This window comes from Neurospora hispaniola, assembly GCF_033458365.1.
Source record: "Neurospora hispaniola strain FGSC 10403 chromosome Unknown B0T23scaffold_5, whole genome shotgun sequence".
NCBI classification, from domain to species: Eukaryota; Fungi; Ascomycota; class Sordariomycetes; order Sordariales; family Sordariaceae; genus Neurospora; species Neurospora hispaniola.
In genome coordinates, this window is record NW_026944410.1 from 4,005,967 (window position 1) to 4,024,892 (window position 18,926).

Genomic DNA, 18,926 nt, shown 5'->3' on the forward strand with positions numbered 1-18,926 from the left:
ATTTATTGCAACGAATCCTGGTTCGCCTTAAAGCCTCTCTTATAGACGGCAGTCGCAAACTCCTACCGACCAGCTTACCAACGACGTGGCTCGGTATCTCACTTACAAGTCACACATGGCGTGAACGTGGTGAGCACGGCAGATATTTGGCGTCCCATTTGAGCGCACAACCTATCATCTGAACACAACACCAAAGAACCCGTCTTCAAGTCTCCGTTCACTCACTCCGCTTCAAACTCTCCACGTACTCGCCAACCAACCCCTCCACCCCCTCATCAACCACCAACCCCAATTCGCCCACCGCCCTACTCGTATCAAAATCCGTCGGCCAGCTCCTCAACACCTTTTCCAACCCTTCATCCCTCTTTTCCTCAACCAGCCCCAGTTTCTCCTTCCCGCCATACTTCTCCAGCGCATCCAACAACTCCTGCACACTGACACTGATCCCCGGGAAATTGACACTCCTCCTATGCTCCGGCAGCTTATCACTATCCATCTCCAACACCCTAACCAAATTCTCCGCAATCGTCGACGGGCTCGACAGATACGATCTAAAGCTCCGATCTTCAATAGGCACCACGCACTCCTTCCCCGCCAACGGCTCCCTAATGATGCCCGACAAGAAACTCGACGCAGCCGCCGTCGGTTTACCCGGTCGCACCGAGATGGTAGGGAAGCGCACTACAAACCCCTCGATATACCCCTTGCGATGCAAATCGTTGATGTACGTCTCCATCATCAGCTTGTGGGCGCCGTATGTGCTTTGCGGGGTGGGTGTGACGTCGTCTGTTACGATTGCGGGTAAGGGCTGGCCGTAGACTGCTTGCGAACTGCTGTAAATTACTCGTGTGCCGGGGGCTTGGGTGCGGATTTCGTCGAGCAGTAAGCGCACGGAGTCGACGTTCACTTTGAGAGATAGCTCAAAGTTCGCTTCGGAGCCGGCGGACATGATGCCGTGGAAGATGAAGACTGCGGATAAGTTTGCGCCGTCTTGGAGGGTGGCGGAAATGAGGGAGGAGACGAAAGAGGGGGAGGTGATGTCGCCTTGGATGGGGATGACGTTTTTGAGCCGGTCGGCGGGGATGGAGGAAGAGGCGGAGGGGACGATGGGGGGCGCGAGATCGGTTAGGTAGATGGTGTGTTGGGAGTAGTTGGGGTCGCGGAGGAGGCGGGTGGCGAGGAGGGGGCCGACGAGTCCGCCGGCGCCGGTGATGAGGATGGATTTGCGCGCGGACATGGTTGTGGTGATGCGCCTGGCAAGGGATGAGAGGAGTCGCGAGGGACTTGGAGACGGTTGATGAGGGACGGGAGTAAAGGTGAGTTTTGTACTCACGGTATGTCCGCAGGGGAAGCGTCTTCCGGCTTCAACGACATCATTTCTCTCGTGGAGAAGATGGGGGGATATCAAGGTAACATGGCTGACTTCTGCACCCCGCGTCTGGGCAGCGTGGTCATAATGCGGGGGAAACGTGCCTCGGATACATTGAGGGGAACATCACCATCGGGGACCATCGTTAAAGCCAATCCGGATTCGAGGACTCCTGGGGAATGAACTCTGCGGCTTCCAATGATCGATAGATCATCATCGTTTTCCCCCCACGATGCTACAGATGCTTGGCTCGACGTCTTCCTTGGTGGGGGTCACGGTTCTGAACAACGGTTCCTGGCGGCTTTCCCCGCGTTTCGGGACGCATTGGCACGAGGACCGAAAGTTCGGGATACCGTATCCGGCTTGGTTTTTCCTGGTCAAATTTGGAGTTTCTCTTCTTCATCGACCGCTGACCATTTGATAAATCTTAGATGTCAGCAATCATCACTCGGCTCGGGCCTCATTGTTTCGCCAGTCTCTCATATACCATCTGGCTGCCTGTCTTGAGTTGCCACTGACGCCGTAAATAGCATCATCCGCAGACATGACACTGTCTCTGTGCAATCATGCCGCCCTCAGCCTTCCACCTTGCTTTTCCCATGTTCTCAATCCCCAACCCAACCATGCCACTTCGGTGCCGCTCGAGCACATCACCAGCGCGGCCTTTCGTCCAGTCTTCAACTCCATTCACTTCCTTCGATAGGGAACGCCACGATGCCGAGACACCTCAGCCCTAGCAGGTGTAACCTCCAGTCCTGGCTTGTCCTACACGGATGCTTGTTATTGGCAGTTGAGTTACGCTGGTCAGCCACCAAAGCTGAAGTTCGGTTGCTTCTCGGGAGGTGACCTATCGCTGTAATGTAATATCGGAAGCGGCACGGAACGAAGCCTCGAGTGTTTCTACCCGGTCCATCGCATCTGCCTCTCGTCTATCTTGGATTGAAACACCAAAAGGCGCCGATTATCACGGTGGACTTCATCTCTTATGTTTTTGCATCCAGCTCCAGTCAGTCGCTCTTTGAACCTCGAAAAGTAGCCAGGATTCCAATTGAACGATTAAATCTGACATGTCTTCATCGCGAGCGCCGCCTGCGCCAACCCCGACAACACTCCTCAACCAAAAAAGGGCATCACCGACCCTTATAGAACCAGACTCTCTCATCACTCCACCAGCGTTGATATCAAAATCCATCGCATCTCGCTACTCGCAGATTCACAACCAGGAAAACACAAGTATACGGACGGCCGGTGCCCGTTTGCAGATCCAGGTCGACTTTAACCGCGGATTATGGAATTTCTGCCTGTCAAACAAGCAAGTCGTAGGCAACTGTTGGATGCCGGGAGCTTGTTTCGATCAAGACAAGTGTAAAGATGGGTGTGGCTTTCTGGATAGGAAGGATTTGAGCACTGCGCTGTGGTAGGTCTTCTTTTCTTTTCTCTCTTTTTCTCTGTGAACTTGGATGTATGAGAAATTGTACTTGCGCGAACAGGAAGAAAGGAGGCAAGAAGAAAAAATGAAAGAGTGACCGTGAAGAACAGGAAAGTCAACTGACCGTTTGACAGTTCAAGTCAAGACTCCTCCGGGAACACCATTCGAGCTTCCATCTGCGTAAACGCCTATCTCACGCTCGACAACGGGCTCGGTCCCTTCCAGAGAATTGATTGCGGCTGGACCACCGGCATAAGTCATTACACGGCTTCGCAGGCCGATGCCATTCGCAATCCTGCCGTGACCACCACTACGTCCTCTTCCTCCTTCTCGTCGGGTTCCTCGCCATCAACTCCCCCCACCCCATCTCAGACGAGCGGCAACGGTGGAGGCAATAACAACTCGGCCAACATCGGCGCCATAGTAGGCGGCATCATTGGTGGTTTAGCCATCATTTGCGCCTTCGGCTTCGCCGCCTACCTCGTCTGGGCCTACCGAGTCCGAGATCGACGACGGAAACAAGCTGCGCACAATGTCTCCGAACCCCTGAACGGTAACGGCAATGGCAACGACGGCAGCGATCAATCTTCTTCTTCTTCGTCTTCTTCGGAAGACGACGATACCCCCAGCATGACTACAAACCTACCTCTTAGGGCGAACCTACCTCTAAGCCATAGTCCAGACACCGGTGGCCAACCGTACTACCGGCCTCCTGAAGTGGCGCAACACGTGAGAGACGCGGAAGGCGGTGGTGGTGGTTGGGGACCGAGAGAGATGGAAAGCGGATTCGAAAGAGGCGGTTACGCACACGAGCAGCAGGGACTACATAGCGACGGGTCGCATGAGGTGTTGTCGGTCGAGAAGGTGGTGGAGATGCCGGTGAAGATTGAGCCGGTGGAGATGAGTAGTGGGTGGGAGGATCAGCCTCCTGGGATCCGGAGATATCAAAATGGGAGGGAAGGAGGAGGGGGTTATGGGCATGAGATGAGTTAAAAGGAGTGGAGGAGGAGACGAATGGTCGTATTAGAGCTCGACCACTTACGGGAAAAACTCAACGCACGAGGACTTTCATGCTACATCGGATGGCTCCTTCCAGAGCCAGTCGCTACTCTACCTCTGACTAGGTCGCTTAGGGCGTATTTCTGTGATGGTACCTTACCTTGATTCTCTAGCGCCAACGACTCGGTGGCTAACTCTTTAAGGTTCGGCCCAGGCCAAAGCGGTTACACTATTTGGGAGGCGATAGAGCTTCCAGCCAATGGATAAATCGCTGTGGTCGCCCTGAGCTCCGCCATCCCGAGTTGCTGGGTTGGGGGCCGAGAGTAAAATCGAACGACATGGAGACCAGATGACCATGGCACGTATACGTTAAGTAAAGGTAGTAAGCCCACCACATGCAACTCCCCGCCCTGTCTGCCTGCCTATATCTGGTATCTCTACGCTGGTATGGATTGATTCCATCCTCTCGATTTCCAACCGCTTTCAACCTACAACTGAGCTTTCACAGAAGCAGCCCATCATGGACCCATCGAAAAAAGATAAAGCAAAGGCCGAACCTGACCCCGAACCTGAGCCCGACATGGAGCCGCCCTTGGTCTCCACACTCACCAAAATTACCGATCCCAACAACGTCTTCTACACGGATGAAAACGGCGTCAAATACCGTGTATGCCTCCCGCGGTCAGGCGAACACCTCAAGACTGCCGAAGCCAACTTCATGTCGTACACGGATGATAAGGGCGTCTATAAGGAAATCTACCTCCCACAGGGCACCGTGAAAACGGCCTGGGACCACCTGGAGAATGAGCGATGGGACGAGCTGGCCAAGTTTGAGCCGTACAGTCAGTACCAGTACCTCTTCCTCATCTGACAGACTGGTTCTGATGTATCTTGTAGCGGGTCAAGGATATACTGAGGATGATTTCAAGGCGTTTGAAGAGCGTCTTAAACGACGACGTGAAGGACAGGAGAATTAGATGTTGTGGAGTGTACCTCTAGGTACCTAGGGAAGGTCGTCATCCATTGCAGAGAGGGACTCGTTTACACCGAATAACGCCTTGGCTCTTTTCTTTTGAGACCCGCATCATTCCAGCCCTCACATTGGTTCCTTTACATGTACAATTTGGGTGTCTGAGATGGCAAGCGGCACGGCGAGAGAGGAAAGATCTCACATAACTGACAGCAAGAATCAACAACTACTGTCTGTCTCGTTTGGCTTTTCGTTTGTGGTGTTTACAACTATCTACCTACCTTCCCATCTCTACATGTAGAGGGAAGGTAGGTAGGTAGATATATGTACCCGCAAGATCACCTTGTCCTTCCGCAACGGACTTCCCAACATAAAAAAACATCAATCGCCTGCGCCAATGCACACATCTTCCTTCACGAAAGTTTGGCATCCAAAACGAATTTGAAGTCCTGCACGCATTTGCAACAACAGCATGTCAGCAACATGAACCGGTCGTTCTCTCTTTTTTTTTCTTTTGCTGGCGAGTGATAGGCGGAGATCAGTTCAAGATTGGATAGGTACTTACATCCAGTCTCTCGCTCACCGCATCACCGCTGGCCGTACCAAAGGTGAAGCGAGCAATGTTCTTCTTCTTTTGTTGGAGGGAGAGTATACTCTTTGGTGTATTGTGTTAGCTCATGTTTTTTTTCCTTTTCCTCAGGTTTTCTTCTCGTTTCTGCCGTGCCTTTTTTCCGTTGCTTCCCTCTTCCATCTTGCTCTGGCTTTTGTCCTTTTTTTTTTTTTTTTTTTTTTTTTTTTTTTTTTTTTTTTTTTTTCTGTGGGGGGTTTGGAAGAGGAGAAAGTTGTGTTTGATTCTTTGTAAAAATGCAATGGACTCACCTGCTCAACAGTCCCCTTCATGATGTACCTCGTCGCTACGACCTCCTTCGTTTGACCCATGCGTCGCGCTCGGCCAATGGCTTGTTCCTCGACCGAGGGGTTCCACTGCGGTTCGATGATGTGGACGTGGCTTGCTGCCGTGAGGGTGAGGCTGTGTGGATTGGGGAGGTATTAGTAGAGGTACATAATATTGTATGGCCGAAGGAGATGAAGGCGTGGGGAAGAGAGGACGTGAGGTAGGAGGGTTTACTCGGTGAGGAAAGGTGATGAAAGGTGAGGAGACACGTGAAATGGTGAGATGAGTAGTTGCTTACCCGACAGCCCCTGTGCCAATTGACATGAGGAGGACAGGGACCTGAGGGTCTTCCTGAAAAGCCTTGAGATGTCTCAGACGCTCTGCGTTACTGGTTCGTCCATCGATCTGTGCGTGAGGAATTCCAGCTTGCTGCATAAGCTGGGAGAGATAGCGGAGGGATGATGTCCAAGCGGAAAAGATCAGACTGGCAGAGCGTTAGCTGATATGAGTCGAGGTGCTGCCTGTCACAAGATAAGGTACTTACTGCTTGATGCCAGGTTCAGCTTGGAGGGAGTGGAGCACGTTGTCTCTGACCTTCAAGAGCTTTGTCGAGTGGCCATTGTCCATGGACAGGATGAGGGGGCTCATTGCGCGATCGCTGACATTCCCTGGCAAACTGGCTGGCGTGAGATAGCCAGTTTTGCTTGCTGATCTTTTGGAGCGAAGTGGTCGTGAGCACTCGGGGCAGAATTGATGATCCTTCAACAGCAAAGATTCATCCGCATCTTGCGATGAACAAAGCTCACACAGCATGTCGGCATCCTCGATTGGCTGTCCGGGGTCGCCCGGCAAAGACTGAATAGGTGGCAACGTTCCGAGGTCGCACAGCCTACGCAAGCTTGTAAGAGTTCTGAAGACCACGATGACTTTCTCCTTTTTGACCTGTTTGGTCTTGTCGGCGGTACTGACAATGTCATCCAGTGCACGTTTCGCGGTGCTCATAATCTTGTCATATGTCTCCTGTTCCTCCATTGAGAGTTGCAGATAGAGGGTCTTTTCGGATAAGTTGGGTAGGTTAAGACACTTGTTGGTGCGGCGAAGACAATGCTGGCAAAGATATGACCGTAAGGGATCAGCACATCCTTGATTCCCCTTTTCAAGAGGTTCAAGCACATGTTTCCGAAACACGTTTTTGTCAGGATACGGCGGGACTCGAAGGAACTGGGCGAGAGACGCCAGATCATCGAGCTTATTCTGTATGGGAGTACCCGTTAAGCACCATCGGCGGCTCGTGCTAAGACTGGTAGCCGCTCGGAATTGCTGAGAGGGTGGATTTCGAATCCAGTGTGCTGTTATTTCCTGATCAGCAAGGGGTTTGTTATATTGACCACATACACTGCAATGGATAGTTCAGTTCTAACCTTCATCGAGAACAACTCTATACCAGTCCATTTTCTGAAGCAAGCCGGAGCCAGCCTTCTTGTAATCAGCAGCAAGCGTTCCGTACGTAGTAAGAACCACATCAGTTGACGCCAGCGACTCAGGGTTCTTGGGTCGACCTTGACCATGAAACAGGATGAGATTGAGGGCTCCAGGCATGTGACTAGAGGTACGTAGTTCGCATTAGCTCACCGAGGTGCCAGCAACTCAGAGATAAAGTGCTGTGCGGTGGACATACCTCGCTATCTCTGCTGCCCAGTTGTGCATGAGCTCTTTGAGCAGTCAGCACAAGTTCGGAACGCAGGGTTAAACCGACCAGACACTTACGCGCTGAGGGTACAACAACCAGAGTGGCTTGTGTTGGTGTTCTTTGGTCTGGTTCAGCGACGTTTTGCGACTGGAAAGAGAAATGGGGAAAGTTGCGAGCATCCTCTATAGTGCATAGGATCGTTGTGAGGATTGTAAGTGACTTGCCCATTCCCATCACGTCGGCAATGAGCCCACCGTGATTTTCTTGAGAAACTCCTAGGCTACTTCATAGTTGAAGGTAAGGTAGGTAGGCATCTGTCAGCACTGTGCCGTACGTTTGGTGTCTGAATGTGTTTGATAGGAAGACATACCGTGGGCGCATGGAGGTGCTGACACTAGCTTTCGAAGCTTGAGAAAACCGGTTTCCAGGTTCTCGTTTGAGGATGAAGGTAACGGCCTGTATCTGATGCCTGGGTGTTCAGTTAGCAAGCACCATAGTTATGTGTCCGTGCTTGGCCAGAGTCCATAGAGACACGAGAGTGGAAGCGTACCTCTTCAGCTTGGATCTTAGACCTAAAGGAGGGTAAAACTGGAGTGCGGCCTCAGAAGACATCTCGTCCAATGAATCCAGGATACCGTTGATCTCATTAGCAATTCTTGCTCTGGCAGCCCACAGAGAATCGTCGTTGATATAGGTTCCGACGAGATGGTTCATATTTCGGTCACGGCCAGGAAGCGTAAGCCACTGGGGATTGGAGTAAACAACTTCCCGGCTGAGTTCTCTCGGATGTTGAAGAAAGGCGGCGACTTTTCCCAGTTTGTCGGCAGCATCATGCTCGACAGCTTTGTCCTGGGAACCATAAACATTGACTGACATCCCGTCGAGCACTGCACCCTTCTTGATTCCCTTTCCCCGTTTTATCAGGGATCCTGCGGCAAGAAGTGCGTCGAATCGGACATTGGGTATGTGATCCAGAGCCGCGAGCCAGTTTTGTGTACGTTGGTCAACAACAGCAACTGCTGTCCCGTCTTCGGACGATAAACAGAAGAAGCTCCCGAACCTCGTCACGGGAAAAGAGACGAATGATACATGGTTGCTGGTGTGTTGGAGTTGGCTTTTAAGTGCTTCAACCCCATCGAGACACTGGGCTTTTCCGTCGAATAACTGATGACAGTCATGTGAGTACCTAGTCAATCAATCAAAATCCTTGAACTCATGGGAATGTGCGGTCATGAAGCGGCTCATTGAAGACTTACGGCTCCATAGCAGATCAGTATGGGACGATTGCTCGCAGCGCTTTCTTTGAGCGTGTCTGAGAAACGTCGTTTGGTTGTAGGATGATCGGATGCCATTGCTGCGTGTCAATATACCTAGAGGTAGGTACCTACTGAGGTTTTCGACACCAACCTACAACGTAGAGATATGCTGAACGGTATCGGACTGCCACGACATGGGAGACATGGGGACTATTTGGGCTGGACTGCCAGACCGTGGCGAAGTCATAGGTATGTTTTGACTCATGTTGATTGGAGACATAGGTAGAGAGGTATGAGAGGTCGTCCATGATCCATGTTTCGCGGCTTGCTTTCCACTCAGCTCAATTGCTCAAAGTGATGATCTTCAGCTGTACTTGTATTGACGTGTAAGCACTGCCATGTTTGGGCAGTTCCAATGTCCAATCACTGGTGTGGGTGGGCACGCGAGGGAAGGAGGGGGTGATGGTGACTGGAGTGGCTTATGGATGTTCAGTAGCGTGAATTGCCCCTTGTCTAAAAGGGTCGCAATCTCCGTCTACCTTCATATGGCGTACATGGCCGTCAGCGGGAAGGTACACTCCAGTCTCGGGGTGGGAGCCTTACTTGGGCATCGCCCAGTGAGCCTGACACGTCATGACAACTGAAGCAACCCAACCTTCGGCAATCTGCACCTTTGCTGTCAAACTCTGGAATGCGCCTCACTCCAGCATCGCTCAATTTGTCCATTCCTCCTATTGATAAAGTCCGCTTCTCTTTTGAATAAGTGATGTTGTCTACCCGATCTTCACCGATGCTTTCCCCACTACAAAAGGTCGACCGACGTTGTCTTCGCTTTCGCTGTCGTGCCGCCATCCACATCCCACCATGCCACCGTCGCAACGCCAAGACGGTTTTGCGCGTGCCCTGGCCAAATTCAAACAGGGTCTCGATCCAAGCCTTGCCCAGCAGTTTTCCATCAGTACACTGGAAGATGTCCGGGTATTGGCAGACCAGATTCAGCATGAGCAGGGACCGCAAGGAAAGCTCCGCCACCTCCAGCGGCTCGAGCCCTTCATTGAAGCAATAACCCAGCTTGGTACCGTTATTGAGGTCTTCACAAACGCATGCGATTTCATATGCTTCATCTGGGTACGGTGACGTGATATCCGTTATATACTACTACCTTCCATTATATACATTCATTCCACTGACTTTCTGATCACAGGGCCCCATCAAATTCCTTCTTGGGGTGAGTACACGTTCCATGTTGTGCGTAGCATTCTTGCACTGACCGTATGCCTCGCCCTCCACAGCTTGCAAAAACACACCTCGATTCCCTCAATAAGCTCCTCGAGGCGTATGGAAAGATTGCTTCCAGTATTCCGGGCCTGGAACGATATAAAGAAGCCTTTCAAAGCCATCCACCTTTGGCCAAAGTGCTCGAGGACTATTACTCTGACATTCTCAACTTCCACGAACGAGCAATAGAGGTTTTCAGGCGACCGAGTATGTTACTGCAGAGCCCTTATCCTTTCATGAAGCTGACACAGCTCTGACGCTTTTACAGACTGGAAGATGCTCTTTGACGCTGCCTGGAAAAGGTTCGACTCAAAGTTCGGACCTATTCTCCAAAGTCTAGATAGCCGCAGAGCGCTTCTGGACAGTGAAAAGGCATCGGCGACCCTCTATGAGATCCACCAGGCACTGGAGGAGATCAAAGAAAATGGCAGAGAACAAGCCGATATGAAGAGGCTGGTGGAGGAAATGAAGCATGAGCAGCTGAAAGAGCTGATCAAGAAAAGGTTGGACCCTCCAAACTACCTGCAGCATCACGAGCAACTTTTGCGAAAAAAGGCCGCCGATTCAGGGCAGTGGATCTTCGCAGACCCCAAATATCGAGTGTGGCACGACAGCAGTCTTTTTGGGAGCAAGATACTCTATGTTCATGGGAAACCAGGTGGTGGTAAGACTTTCCTTCCCTGGAGTTATTCTGTCCCCAAGTCACAAGCAGGGCAAACAACTGACAGACTGGACATCACAGGAAAAAGCACCTTGATGTCCACCGTTATTGAACGACTATTGGGTAACAAAACGGCTGGCGCTGCTGTGGCCTTTTTTTACTTCCGTCAGTTACAAGAAGACAAGAACGCGTCCAGGGGCAACTTAGACAATCTCCTGCGCGCACTTCTGTACCAGCTCATCGATCAAGACCCTGACCTGACCGATTCGATTACCAACATGTCAAGAAACGACCAACTCCGACTCAGCTCTAAAAAGGAATGGAAGGATCTCGTTTGCAAAGCTGCAGGAACTCAGGCAACGCTTTACTTGGTTCTTGATGGGCTGTATGAGTGCCAGAGTGAGGAAGAAGAAGACATCATTGAATGGCTCTTGGGCCTGAGCCAGTCCGTCCTTGGACTGAGAGTCATTGTCGCCGGCCAAAGAGACAATGTCACGGATAGACTCTTGTCTTCCCAACCATCAATATCTCTTGACACATCAACCGAGCATCACCGCGACATCACGGCGTATTGTCAAAAGGGTTCTAAGAAGATATGCAGAGACTTCGATGCGGAACCGTCCTTGGAAAAGACAATCATGGAACTTGTTTCCAGAGGAGCCAATGGTATATCACATCCGATCTTCCTGTTAGCTGCTTAATAGTCGACTGACCGATTTTCATCTCATACTACCTAGGCATGTTCCTTTATGCAAAGATAGTCCTCGAGTATCTACTCGACCAAACGTCGGTCCATGACTTGGAGGAGCAACTGAAGCCAGGGGTCTTTCCTGACAGCCTAGAGGAAGCGTAAGTCCACACTGCACTTCTTTAATGTGGAAAGATAGATCTTGTGACTACCTGGGTACCAAACAAAGCTAAGACAACATATAATTCGTGACAGTTACAAAAAGGTCGACGAACGTGTGTTTGAGAAGTCCGCCCGCCCGAGAAGCGCCGCTGCGAGCGAAATATTGAGCTACGTTATAAGCTGCAAGCGTACGCTCTTCTGGAGGGAAATACAGGCCTTCTTCTGTATCGATGCGTCGAAAGGGGAAGTAGTCCACAAGAAACTGATGATTAAGAGCTACAAGGAGCTCTGTAGCTCTTTCCTGGACTCAAATTCTTTGAACAAGAACTACACTGGACCCGAGGACGAGGTGGTACTAGTACATGAAACAGCTCGCGAGCAAGTTCTCACCCCTTAGTCTTCCTGACCTTTACCTAGGTACCTTGACTGATTTATGACGTCAAACAGATTCCTCATACAGAAGAACAGAGTGAACATCCATGACCTGAATTCCAGGCTCTCGATATTCTGTTTTCAATACCTTTCATCGCCGCCCTTCACTATCGGAGTTACGGACGAAGATGTGTTGTCGTATGCCAAAAAGGGATACTACGCCTTACAAGACTATACAGTCCAGTACTGGTTCGACCATGTTCTCGAATGCATCAACTCCCCTGACCCAATTTCGGACCGTGACAGATGCCAGGATGTTTTCAACCTCGCCCGGATCTTTCTCAAGTCCTATGGAAACCGGGGAAAGATGGCAGAGCTACTTCAAGCAGAAACTTATACGGAGTTCGCTGTTGCAACAACCAAGTACTTACCAACTCATGGCCAAGAACGCAACTCCTTTCTCTGCATCGACATACGAACAGAGTCGCTTCGGCAAAAGATCGCCAAACTAGACTTTGGAACCTTTACTGCGGAAGAGCAGAGAGTCTTTGGCAACCTCCACGGGTCCAGAACATTATACAAGTGCTCAAAACCCTGGTGTGGCTTGTTCAAGGGGGGACTCGCGAGTGAGTCATACCGACGAAAGCACATCGATGAGCACGACTTTCCGTATCGGTGTGCATATGATGGCTGCATGGGATTTAAGCTGGGATTCAGTACAGAAGACGAACTTCAGAAGCACAATACGAAGTGGCATGCTCAGAAAGACGACGCCAATAGCTTTCCCATCTTTCCCAAACTAGAAGTTTCGTCTAGCGGTTCTGGAGACTCCAGCGAGAGTAGCCTCCGCGAAGCGTGTAGAAGAGGCGACACCGAGAGAGTGAGGCAGCTGCTGGAAACCGATGCGGGGAAGAAGGAGATAAATAATTGGGGCTACACATGTGCACTTGGAATCGCCGCCGCAATGGGACATGAGGACATTTGCGATTTGTTGATATCCAAGGGTGCGAACGTTAACATCGACGATGGAGCACCACTCCGAGGAGCAGCGGAGAATGGTCATCTGGAAGTTTGTAAGCTGTTGATTTCCAACGGCGCGTCCGTCGACATTTCTCGTGGAATGCCACTCCGAGAAGCAGCGAAGAAGGGTCATCTGGAAGTTTGTAAGCTGTTGATTTCCAACGGCGCGTCCGTCAACATCGACAATGAACAGCCACTCCAAGAAGCAGCGGAGAAGGGCCATCTGGCAATATGTGAGTTACTGATATCCAACGGTGCGAACGTCAACATTTCCTCCGAAGTACCACTCCAAGCAGCAGCAAGGAATGGTCAACTGGAAATATGTGAGTTGTTGATACAGCGAGGAGCGGATATAAAGTCCATGGGCGGGATCCAATCATTACATGCTGCAGCACGAAACGGGCACATTAACATAATCGATCTACTTCTCAACCACGACTGCATAGAACCGAACAAATCCCACCAAGGTCCCACGGCGGCAGAAGCGGCAGCTGCCAGAGGTCAAATTCCGGTATTACGTTTTATGCAGGCCTCTGGAAAGGTAGACATGAGCCAGAGTGTCAACCTCCTTCGATCAGCTTGCAAACCTCACAGGATCGACACTGTATCGGACACAATTCAATACCTACTGAGTAACGGTCATGCCGACCAGGCGGACGAGAAATGCGTATGGAAGGTTCTGGGTGCTGTAAGAATTGGCGGTACCGAGAAGCACATAGCCAAAGTCGAATTGGTTTTCGACATGCTACTGTCCACGGCGAACCCGGTATTCAGCGACGTCAAGCGTCTCACAAAAGAGTTGGGGTATAAGAGCAAGAACAGGAGGGATCAACCAAAGCAATTAAATGAGAAACGAAGACAGAAACGAAGACCCTTCTTGATCTCAATCATGGAGTACCCGAAATGGAGGATCCAACGTTCCTCTTGGTCTAAATTTCTCGAGATGAGAAAGGAGTTCGGAAGGGAACTGGACGATGAGCTTGAAAAGGTCGTCAACAAGTTTGTGAAAAGAATTGAGGACAACAGGAGCACGACTCTTGTTGAGGATCAGCCTGAAGTGGAGGGCCAGGGCGAGCCGATGGAGACTGCAAAAGAGACGGATGAGGAGACGGATGAGAAGGCGGCACAGGATGAGGAGACGGTACAGGATAAAGAGATGGATGATGATGAATTTTTCCGTCTATATTTTAACATGACATGACGTGACGTTATTGGAACTCCTCTAGTTTTGTTGAGGATCTGTATTAGACAGTATACTCGCCTTCAATTCTACTTTGTATCTTTCTTTTGGCTAGACGGCGAAATGTGACCAAGAAAACTATTGAAAAAGGAGGTTGCTTGGAGCTAGAATCGCGAGTGTCGCTACCAAGGGGCAAGTACATCCTATGGAGACACTCGCTCTCGATTCTCCGTCCAACAAGGAAAAACCAGATTCCTCCCAAAATGCTTCAGACAAAATATTTTCGAAGCCCTTTTTGGGCAGCATCCCACCTGTTTAATGCGTAGGTAAAAAAAAACAGATGCAAGATGTGCTTAACGGTACTTGTCCCCGGCTAGAAATGTCGGTAGCGGCTTTTTGTTTACAGCGGGCTGGTGAGCACGGCGGCCCGGGTACCTATGGTGGGGAGGCAGTGTACCCCTTCAACCCACACCACGCCGCTCATCAGGGGCAGTATACAATTCAATACCTACACCTTTCATAACTACCAGATAGCCATCAAGTACCTTACTGCCGATAGGTCCCCTCTTGCTGTCTTTATACAGAGGCGGGAATTGATGCGCTCACTCGCCTGGTCGATCAGCCGCCGTGGTCTTGTCACTGCGCGCTTGGACCACCGGCCTCCGCCCTCTGTGACCTGGAAGTAAAATAATGTTAGCACAGTACCCACCGAAAAGCGGTAACCAGTCGCTGAAAGCATACCAGCCCTAACAGACAACCATTGTACTATGCTGACCGGAATGTCCACGGCAACGGCGAAAAGATGCGTTTGCTTTTACCTCCCTACCTATCTTACGTTTACCACACGACTCGTCCCGGTCTCTGGGCATCACAGCCGTCCGGTCACCGCGCATCAACCGATCTTCTCCCGCCTAGCTTACCCTTCGGACGTTTATCCTACATGTAGCGCTTGCAAGTGTTACCTTGCCTCTTTGCCATACTGGCGAATGCAACACCCCTCCTCTCAAAATGGGCCTTGACGCGCTTGCCAGTTGACCTCTACACTAAGCGCTTGGTTGCTCATGGGAATGTACACCGGCAACACCTTACTGACTTTCCCAAATTCTTCATCCAACCGGATCTTAAACACCCAGCGCTACTTTCATCCTCCTGTCCCCCTTCACTGCCTTTCTTCATATACATCCGCTTACCTCTCCTTAACTAAAGGAAAAGAAGAAGGGCCCGAACCGTTGAGCGATCGATCTCTCGGTAAACGGTAGCAGCACGCCAGGCCATGCTTGCCCGAGTCTTGGCAACCGGGCCGATGTCACCAAAATCACACGAGTTCGCGAGACGAAGGGGGGTTGGGAACTTGGGGATACTGTAGATCTCGGAAAGCAGCGAGAAAAAAACAAAAGGAGATGCGTGAAGCTCAACGGTTTCCGTTTATACGTGTAGTAAACTCGGCTTAGAAACCGGTGGGCAAGTTCTGGGTTGCTGGGATGAGATATGGTGAGATATGGTGGGAGGGGACAACACGTGCGGCTGTCACAGGCCAGAAAAAGATGTCAGTCGAACGGGAGATGATCGGAAGGGGAAGGTAAGGTAAGGTATATGAACAGCGATATAGTGTAGGGGCCAGGTTCCTGTCGCCTGTCAGGGCACATGTATGCATGGTGACGATCACAGGTTACCTTCCCTTTTCTTAATCTCGACGTCGAGGACGGCAGTGACTGGAGGTCATAAAGACGGTGGATTTTCGTTCATATCTGCCCGGTCACCTCCTCCTCCTTTTTAGTCCTCCATCCCTCCATCCTTCATCAGGTCCAGGAGCAGACATCAGATCCCCAGCGACTGCCCAGGCTTCTCGCGATGAAATTCACCGCCGCAACCATCCTCGCTCAAGGCGCCCTCGCGGCAGCCGCGACCTCGGGCGACTTCACCATCCTGACTATGAACGTGGCTGGCCTGCCCGAGGTCCTCAACCCCAATGGCGTCCCGGGAGGCAAGGAGGCCAGCGCCAAGACGATCGGAAGCAAGTTTGCGCAGTATGGGTATGATGTTATTCATGTGCAGGAGGTGAGTTTTGTTTCTTGTCAGTGATTGTTCCGGGAGAGGGGTCGGTTGGATGTAGTCGGGTGTTTGGGGGCAGGAAAGTAGAGGACTGGAGGCAAAGACAGGAAGCGGGAAGGCATGTTGCGGCGCAGGAACGGCATGCAGGTCTCTGAGACGCGTCTGCATTTTCCGTCTTACACATTACATCAATGATGCACCCACTGCTTCCGCATCTGCAGTCCGGTCTCGCTTGAGACCGAAAACCACACCCCAAACATCCATGTCACCACCTCCCTTCTCCATACTTCTCCGCCGCCCTCATACTGCCCCTCGAACTAACAAAAAACAAGGACTTCAACTACCACGCTGCCCTCTACTCCACCGACACGCACCCCTACCGCACCCCAACCTCAGGCGGCGTCCCCTTCGGCTCCGGCCTCAACACCCTCTCCAACTTTCCCTGGCTCTCTGGCTCCTTCCAGCGTCAAAAATGGGCCAAGTCCTCATGCGCCTCGGAATTCGACTGCCTGACGCCCAAGGGCTTCACGTTTATGCGCATCGCCCTTTCTTCTGACGCCACCGACGCTGTCTACGTAGACTTTTACAACATGCACACCGACGCCGGCACCGAGACGGCCGATCTCGAAGCGCGCAACGACAATCTCCGGCAGGTGGGCGAGTGGATCCAGACGCACAGTCAGGGAAACGCCGTGTTGGTATTTGGCGATACCAACTCGCGCTATTCACGCTCGGGAGACACGGGGATTCGGTCTTTACTGAAGTTGGAGAACCCGACGGGGGCTGCAGGACTACAAGATATCTGGGTTGAACTCCATCGTAATGGAGTTGTTCCGAACGATGCGGGCGTGTGTGGAAACCCGGCGGAGGACGCGGCTTGTGAGATTGTGGATAAGGTTCTTTACCGAAGTAGTCCCCTGGTACAACTCACGCCGACGGCGTTGGAGTACGCTGGTCCCAGGTTCTTGGCGGATGACGGGGTCAGTGTCTTGTCGGATCATAATCCCGTGCTGGTCAACTTGACTTGGTCGGCTGCCGACCGCCGGTTCCGACAAAGCGGGTTTTGGGGCGGGGCGGCGTATGGGAATTGGTTCAACGATGTGTCTACCCTTGATTCCACTACGGGATCGATCAAGGCGCGAAAGATCACTTTCCGCGGTGAAAACCGTCTTGATAGCGTTGGTCTTACGGTCTCATCGTCAAGTGGTCAGGGAACCACAGAGTTGGTGCATGGTGGACAGGGAGGGTCCGAGGTGTCGCTGACGCTGGCTGATGGGGAGTCCTGGGTCAAGTCCGAGCTGTGCCAGGGTCAGAAGAGTGACAAGACACGCAACTTTTACATCAAGGCTACTACGTCCAAGGGAAGGACGCTGGAGGCAGGCACCAGGACGAGTGACTGCAAGGTGTTTGAGGCGGAGGAGGGGTGGCAGGTTGTGGGGTTCTTGGGAGAGAGCGGGGATGAAGTCGATTTGCTTGGTTTCATCTATGGCAAGATCTAGATGATACTGATCAGAGAGAGTGGTGAAAGCGGGTTGGTGGTGTAGTGGGTGTGGTTGTTGAGACAGATAGCCGGACTGATGATGGCCAGAGTATAAAATCAGAAAGCTGCGACTGCGCCACTGGATGTTTGAGACAGCGTTTGTAATGGCTATCAACGAAGAGAGGGGCAACAATGGAAACAGAAAGGTAAAGATGAAAATAAGCATCCTACTTGGCGTGCGCGGGGGACCGAAGACCGGAGACGGGAGCTGTGCCGGAACGATGCCCCGTGGGGTGGAGTGAGCTATCACCGTTTGCACCGGAACTACCTGATCCTTTGTGATTCGTAAAGGTCGATGTATACCTAAGAAGACCATTGGCCAGTTCCTCATAAGCTGTGGTTGTTAGCGCAATCGGTAGTGATCAATCCCGTTGATGGTCATACTCATCGGCGCAGAATCCCGCTCGTCTAGACCTTCTTGGGTGTCTTACTGTGTGTATCCAATTGCATGACATTACAATCTTCTTCTCCGGGAATAATGTGAGAAACCTAGAACGATATGAGACATCACGTTTTGTTCCGAGCTTGCGGATCAACTTCTGAACAAACTAAACTAACTGCCAATGGCAAAGAAGTGTTTGCCTGAATTCGGTTTGGCGATAGCTTCAACTCACATGACTGGGGAGTCGTGCAGGTCATCACGGCACTAGCTCCACTAGGAACACGAGGTAGGATTTTCGCCTCGTGGTGAAGGAACAAATTTCAGTTTCGATGACCAACAGACAACGGAAAGACATCCAGAAAGGAAGGACGGGAAATCCAGCAGGGAATAGTAGTCTGTTAGTGTCCGTTCGGGGCGCTTCAGGGTGCATGCAATTGAGGGCCGAAAGGGGTCCAGTGAAGCCACCAGTAAAGTTCTCCTTCTCAACGTGGTCTTTCAGCATCTTCGATCGACGGCCCTCCACTGTGACTGCTACAGTTGATGACAGTGACAAGAAACGGCTGTAACAGTGATGGCAAAGTTTTCTTCCATGGGTTGTCACTCTTTCCACTTTCTCTTTCAGTTCCTTCCTTCCTTTTCTCTGTGACCCCCCAGTAGTGTACACTACCTAAGGTACACTAGTACCCCGTTAGGTACATGCCAAGCCCTCATGGATTCTCCAGATTCTTTTTCATTGCTCTCCCCCACAAGCCCCATCCAGCAAATGTATAAGCTCCTTGCTCTCAATGGTCGTCCAGTTGTCCCCTGCCAGAGTACCTGGCCGACCATCTCCGCGACAATCACAGCCAGCGTGGGCGGCAAACTGGCTTTGTCATCTAGTCTGGCTACAACTATGCTGCCAACGGTAGTGATCGTCGCGCCCACCGGGAACAGCTATGGGCGATAAGATTGCACTGAATCTCGGGCAGATTTAGTACATGGCC

The 18,926-nt window shown here is 51.4% G+C and overlaps 6 protein-coding genes across 6 annotated transcripts; 4 read left to right on the top strand and 2 right to left on the bottom strand.

Annotated features, from left to right (window-relative positions):
• Nucleotides 1-217: 217 nt before the first annotated feature.
• B0T23DRAFT_319072 (NAD(P)-binding protein) lies at nt 218-1,374 on the bottom strand (the record flags this gene model as incomplete). Its single annotated transcript, XM_062835103.1, has 2 exons — nt 218-1,253; nt 1,334-1,374. The coding sequence occupies 2 exons, from the start codon at nt 1,372-1,374 to the stop codon at nt 218-220; spliced, it is 1,077 nt and encodes a 358-aa protein (XP_062692408.1).
• A 1,062-nt stretch (nt 1,375-2,436) lies between these two features.
• B0T23DRAFT_430179 (uncharacterized protein) lies at nt 2,437-3,791 on the top strand (the record flags this gene model as incomplete). Its single annotated transcript, XM_062840231.1, has 2 exons — nt 2,437-2,786; nt 2,933-3,791. The coding sequence occupies 2 exons, from the start codon at nt 2,437-2,439 to the stop codon at nt 3,789-3,791; spliced, it is 1,209 nt and encodes a 402-aa protein (XP_062692409.1).
• A 526-nt stretch (nt 3,792-4,317) lies between these two features.
• On the top strand, nt 4,318-4,774 carry B0T23DRAFT_397241 (uncharacterized protein; the record flags this gene model as incomplete). The annotated part of the gene is made up of 2 exons (XM_062838286.1): nt 4,318-4,639; nt 4,695-4,774. The coding sequence occupies 2 exons, from the start codon at nt 4,318-4,320 to the stop codon at nt 4,772-4,774; spliced, it is 402 nt and encodes a 133-aa protein (XP_062692410.1).
• A 406-nt stretch (nt 4,775-5,180) lies between these two features.
• Nucleotides 5,181-8,228, bottom strand: B0T23DRAFT_405931 (SNF2 family N-terminal domain-containing protein; the record flags this gene model as incomplete). The annotated part of the gene is made up of 10 exons (XM_062839064.1): nt 5,181-5,216; nt 5,333-5,422; nt 5,647-5,797; nt 5,961-6,146; nt 6,207-7,011; nt 7,084-7,265; nt 7,341-7,374; nt 7,430-7,635; nt 7,723-7,821; nt 7,903-8,228. The coding sequence occupies 10 exons, from the start codon at nt 8,226-8,228 to the stop codon at nt 5,181-5,183; spliced, it is 2,115 nt and encodes a 704-aa protein (XP_062692411.1).
• Nucleotides 8,229-9,221: 993 nt separating this feature from the next.
• Nucleotides 9,222-14,133, top strand: B0T23DRAFT_383432 (uncharacterized protein). The gene is made up of 8 exons (XM_062837409.1): nt 9,222-9,736; nt 9,813-9,836; nt 9,901-10,093; nt 10,155-10,550; nt 10,629-11,213; nt 11,285-11,396; nt 11,491-11,775; nt 11,845-14,133. The coding sequence occupies exons 1-8, from the start codon at nt 9,473-9,475 to the stop codon at nt 13,988-13,990; spliced, it is 4,005 nt and encodes a 1,334-aa protein (XP_062692412.1). The 5' UTR covers nt 9,222-9,472; the 3' UTR covers nt 13,991-14,133.
• A 1,687-nt stretch (nt 14,134-15,820) lies between these two features.
• B0T23DRAFT_318835 (Endonuclease/exonuclease/phosphatase) lies at nt 15,821-17,520 on the top strand (the record flags this gene model as incomplete). Its single annotated transcript, XM_062835092.1, has 2 exons — nt 15,821-16,027; nt 16,354-17,520. The coding sequence occupies 2 exons, from the start codon at nt 15,821-15,823 to the stop codon at nt 17,518-17,520; spliced, it is 1,374 nt and encodes a 457-aa protein (XP_062692413.1).
• Between the last annotated feature and the right edge of the window lie 1,406 nt (nt 17,521-18,926).

What these genes read in the sequence shown, in the direction of transcription:
- B0T23DRAFT_383432 (XM_062837409.1), top strand. Translation starts at nt 9,473, where the DNA reads ATGCCACCGTCGCAACGCCAAGACGGTTTTGCGCGTGCCCTGGCCAAA. An exon ending in TCATGGGAAACCAGGTGGTG is followed by an intron (nt 10,551 to 10,628) that starts GTAAGACTTTCC and finishes TGGACATCACAG; the next exon opens with GAAAAAGCACCTTGATGTCC. An exon ending in GTACATGAAACAGCTCGCGA is followed by an intron (nt 11,776 to 11,844) that starts GCAAGTTCTCAC and finishes GACGTCAAACAG; the next exon opens with ATTCCTCATACAGAAGAACA.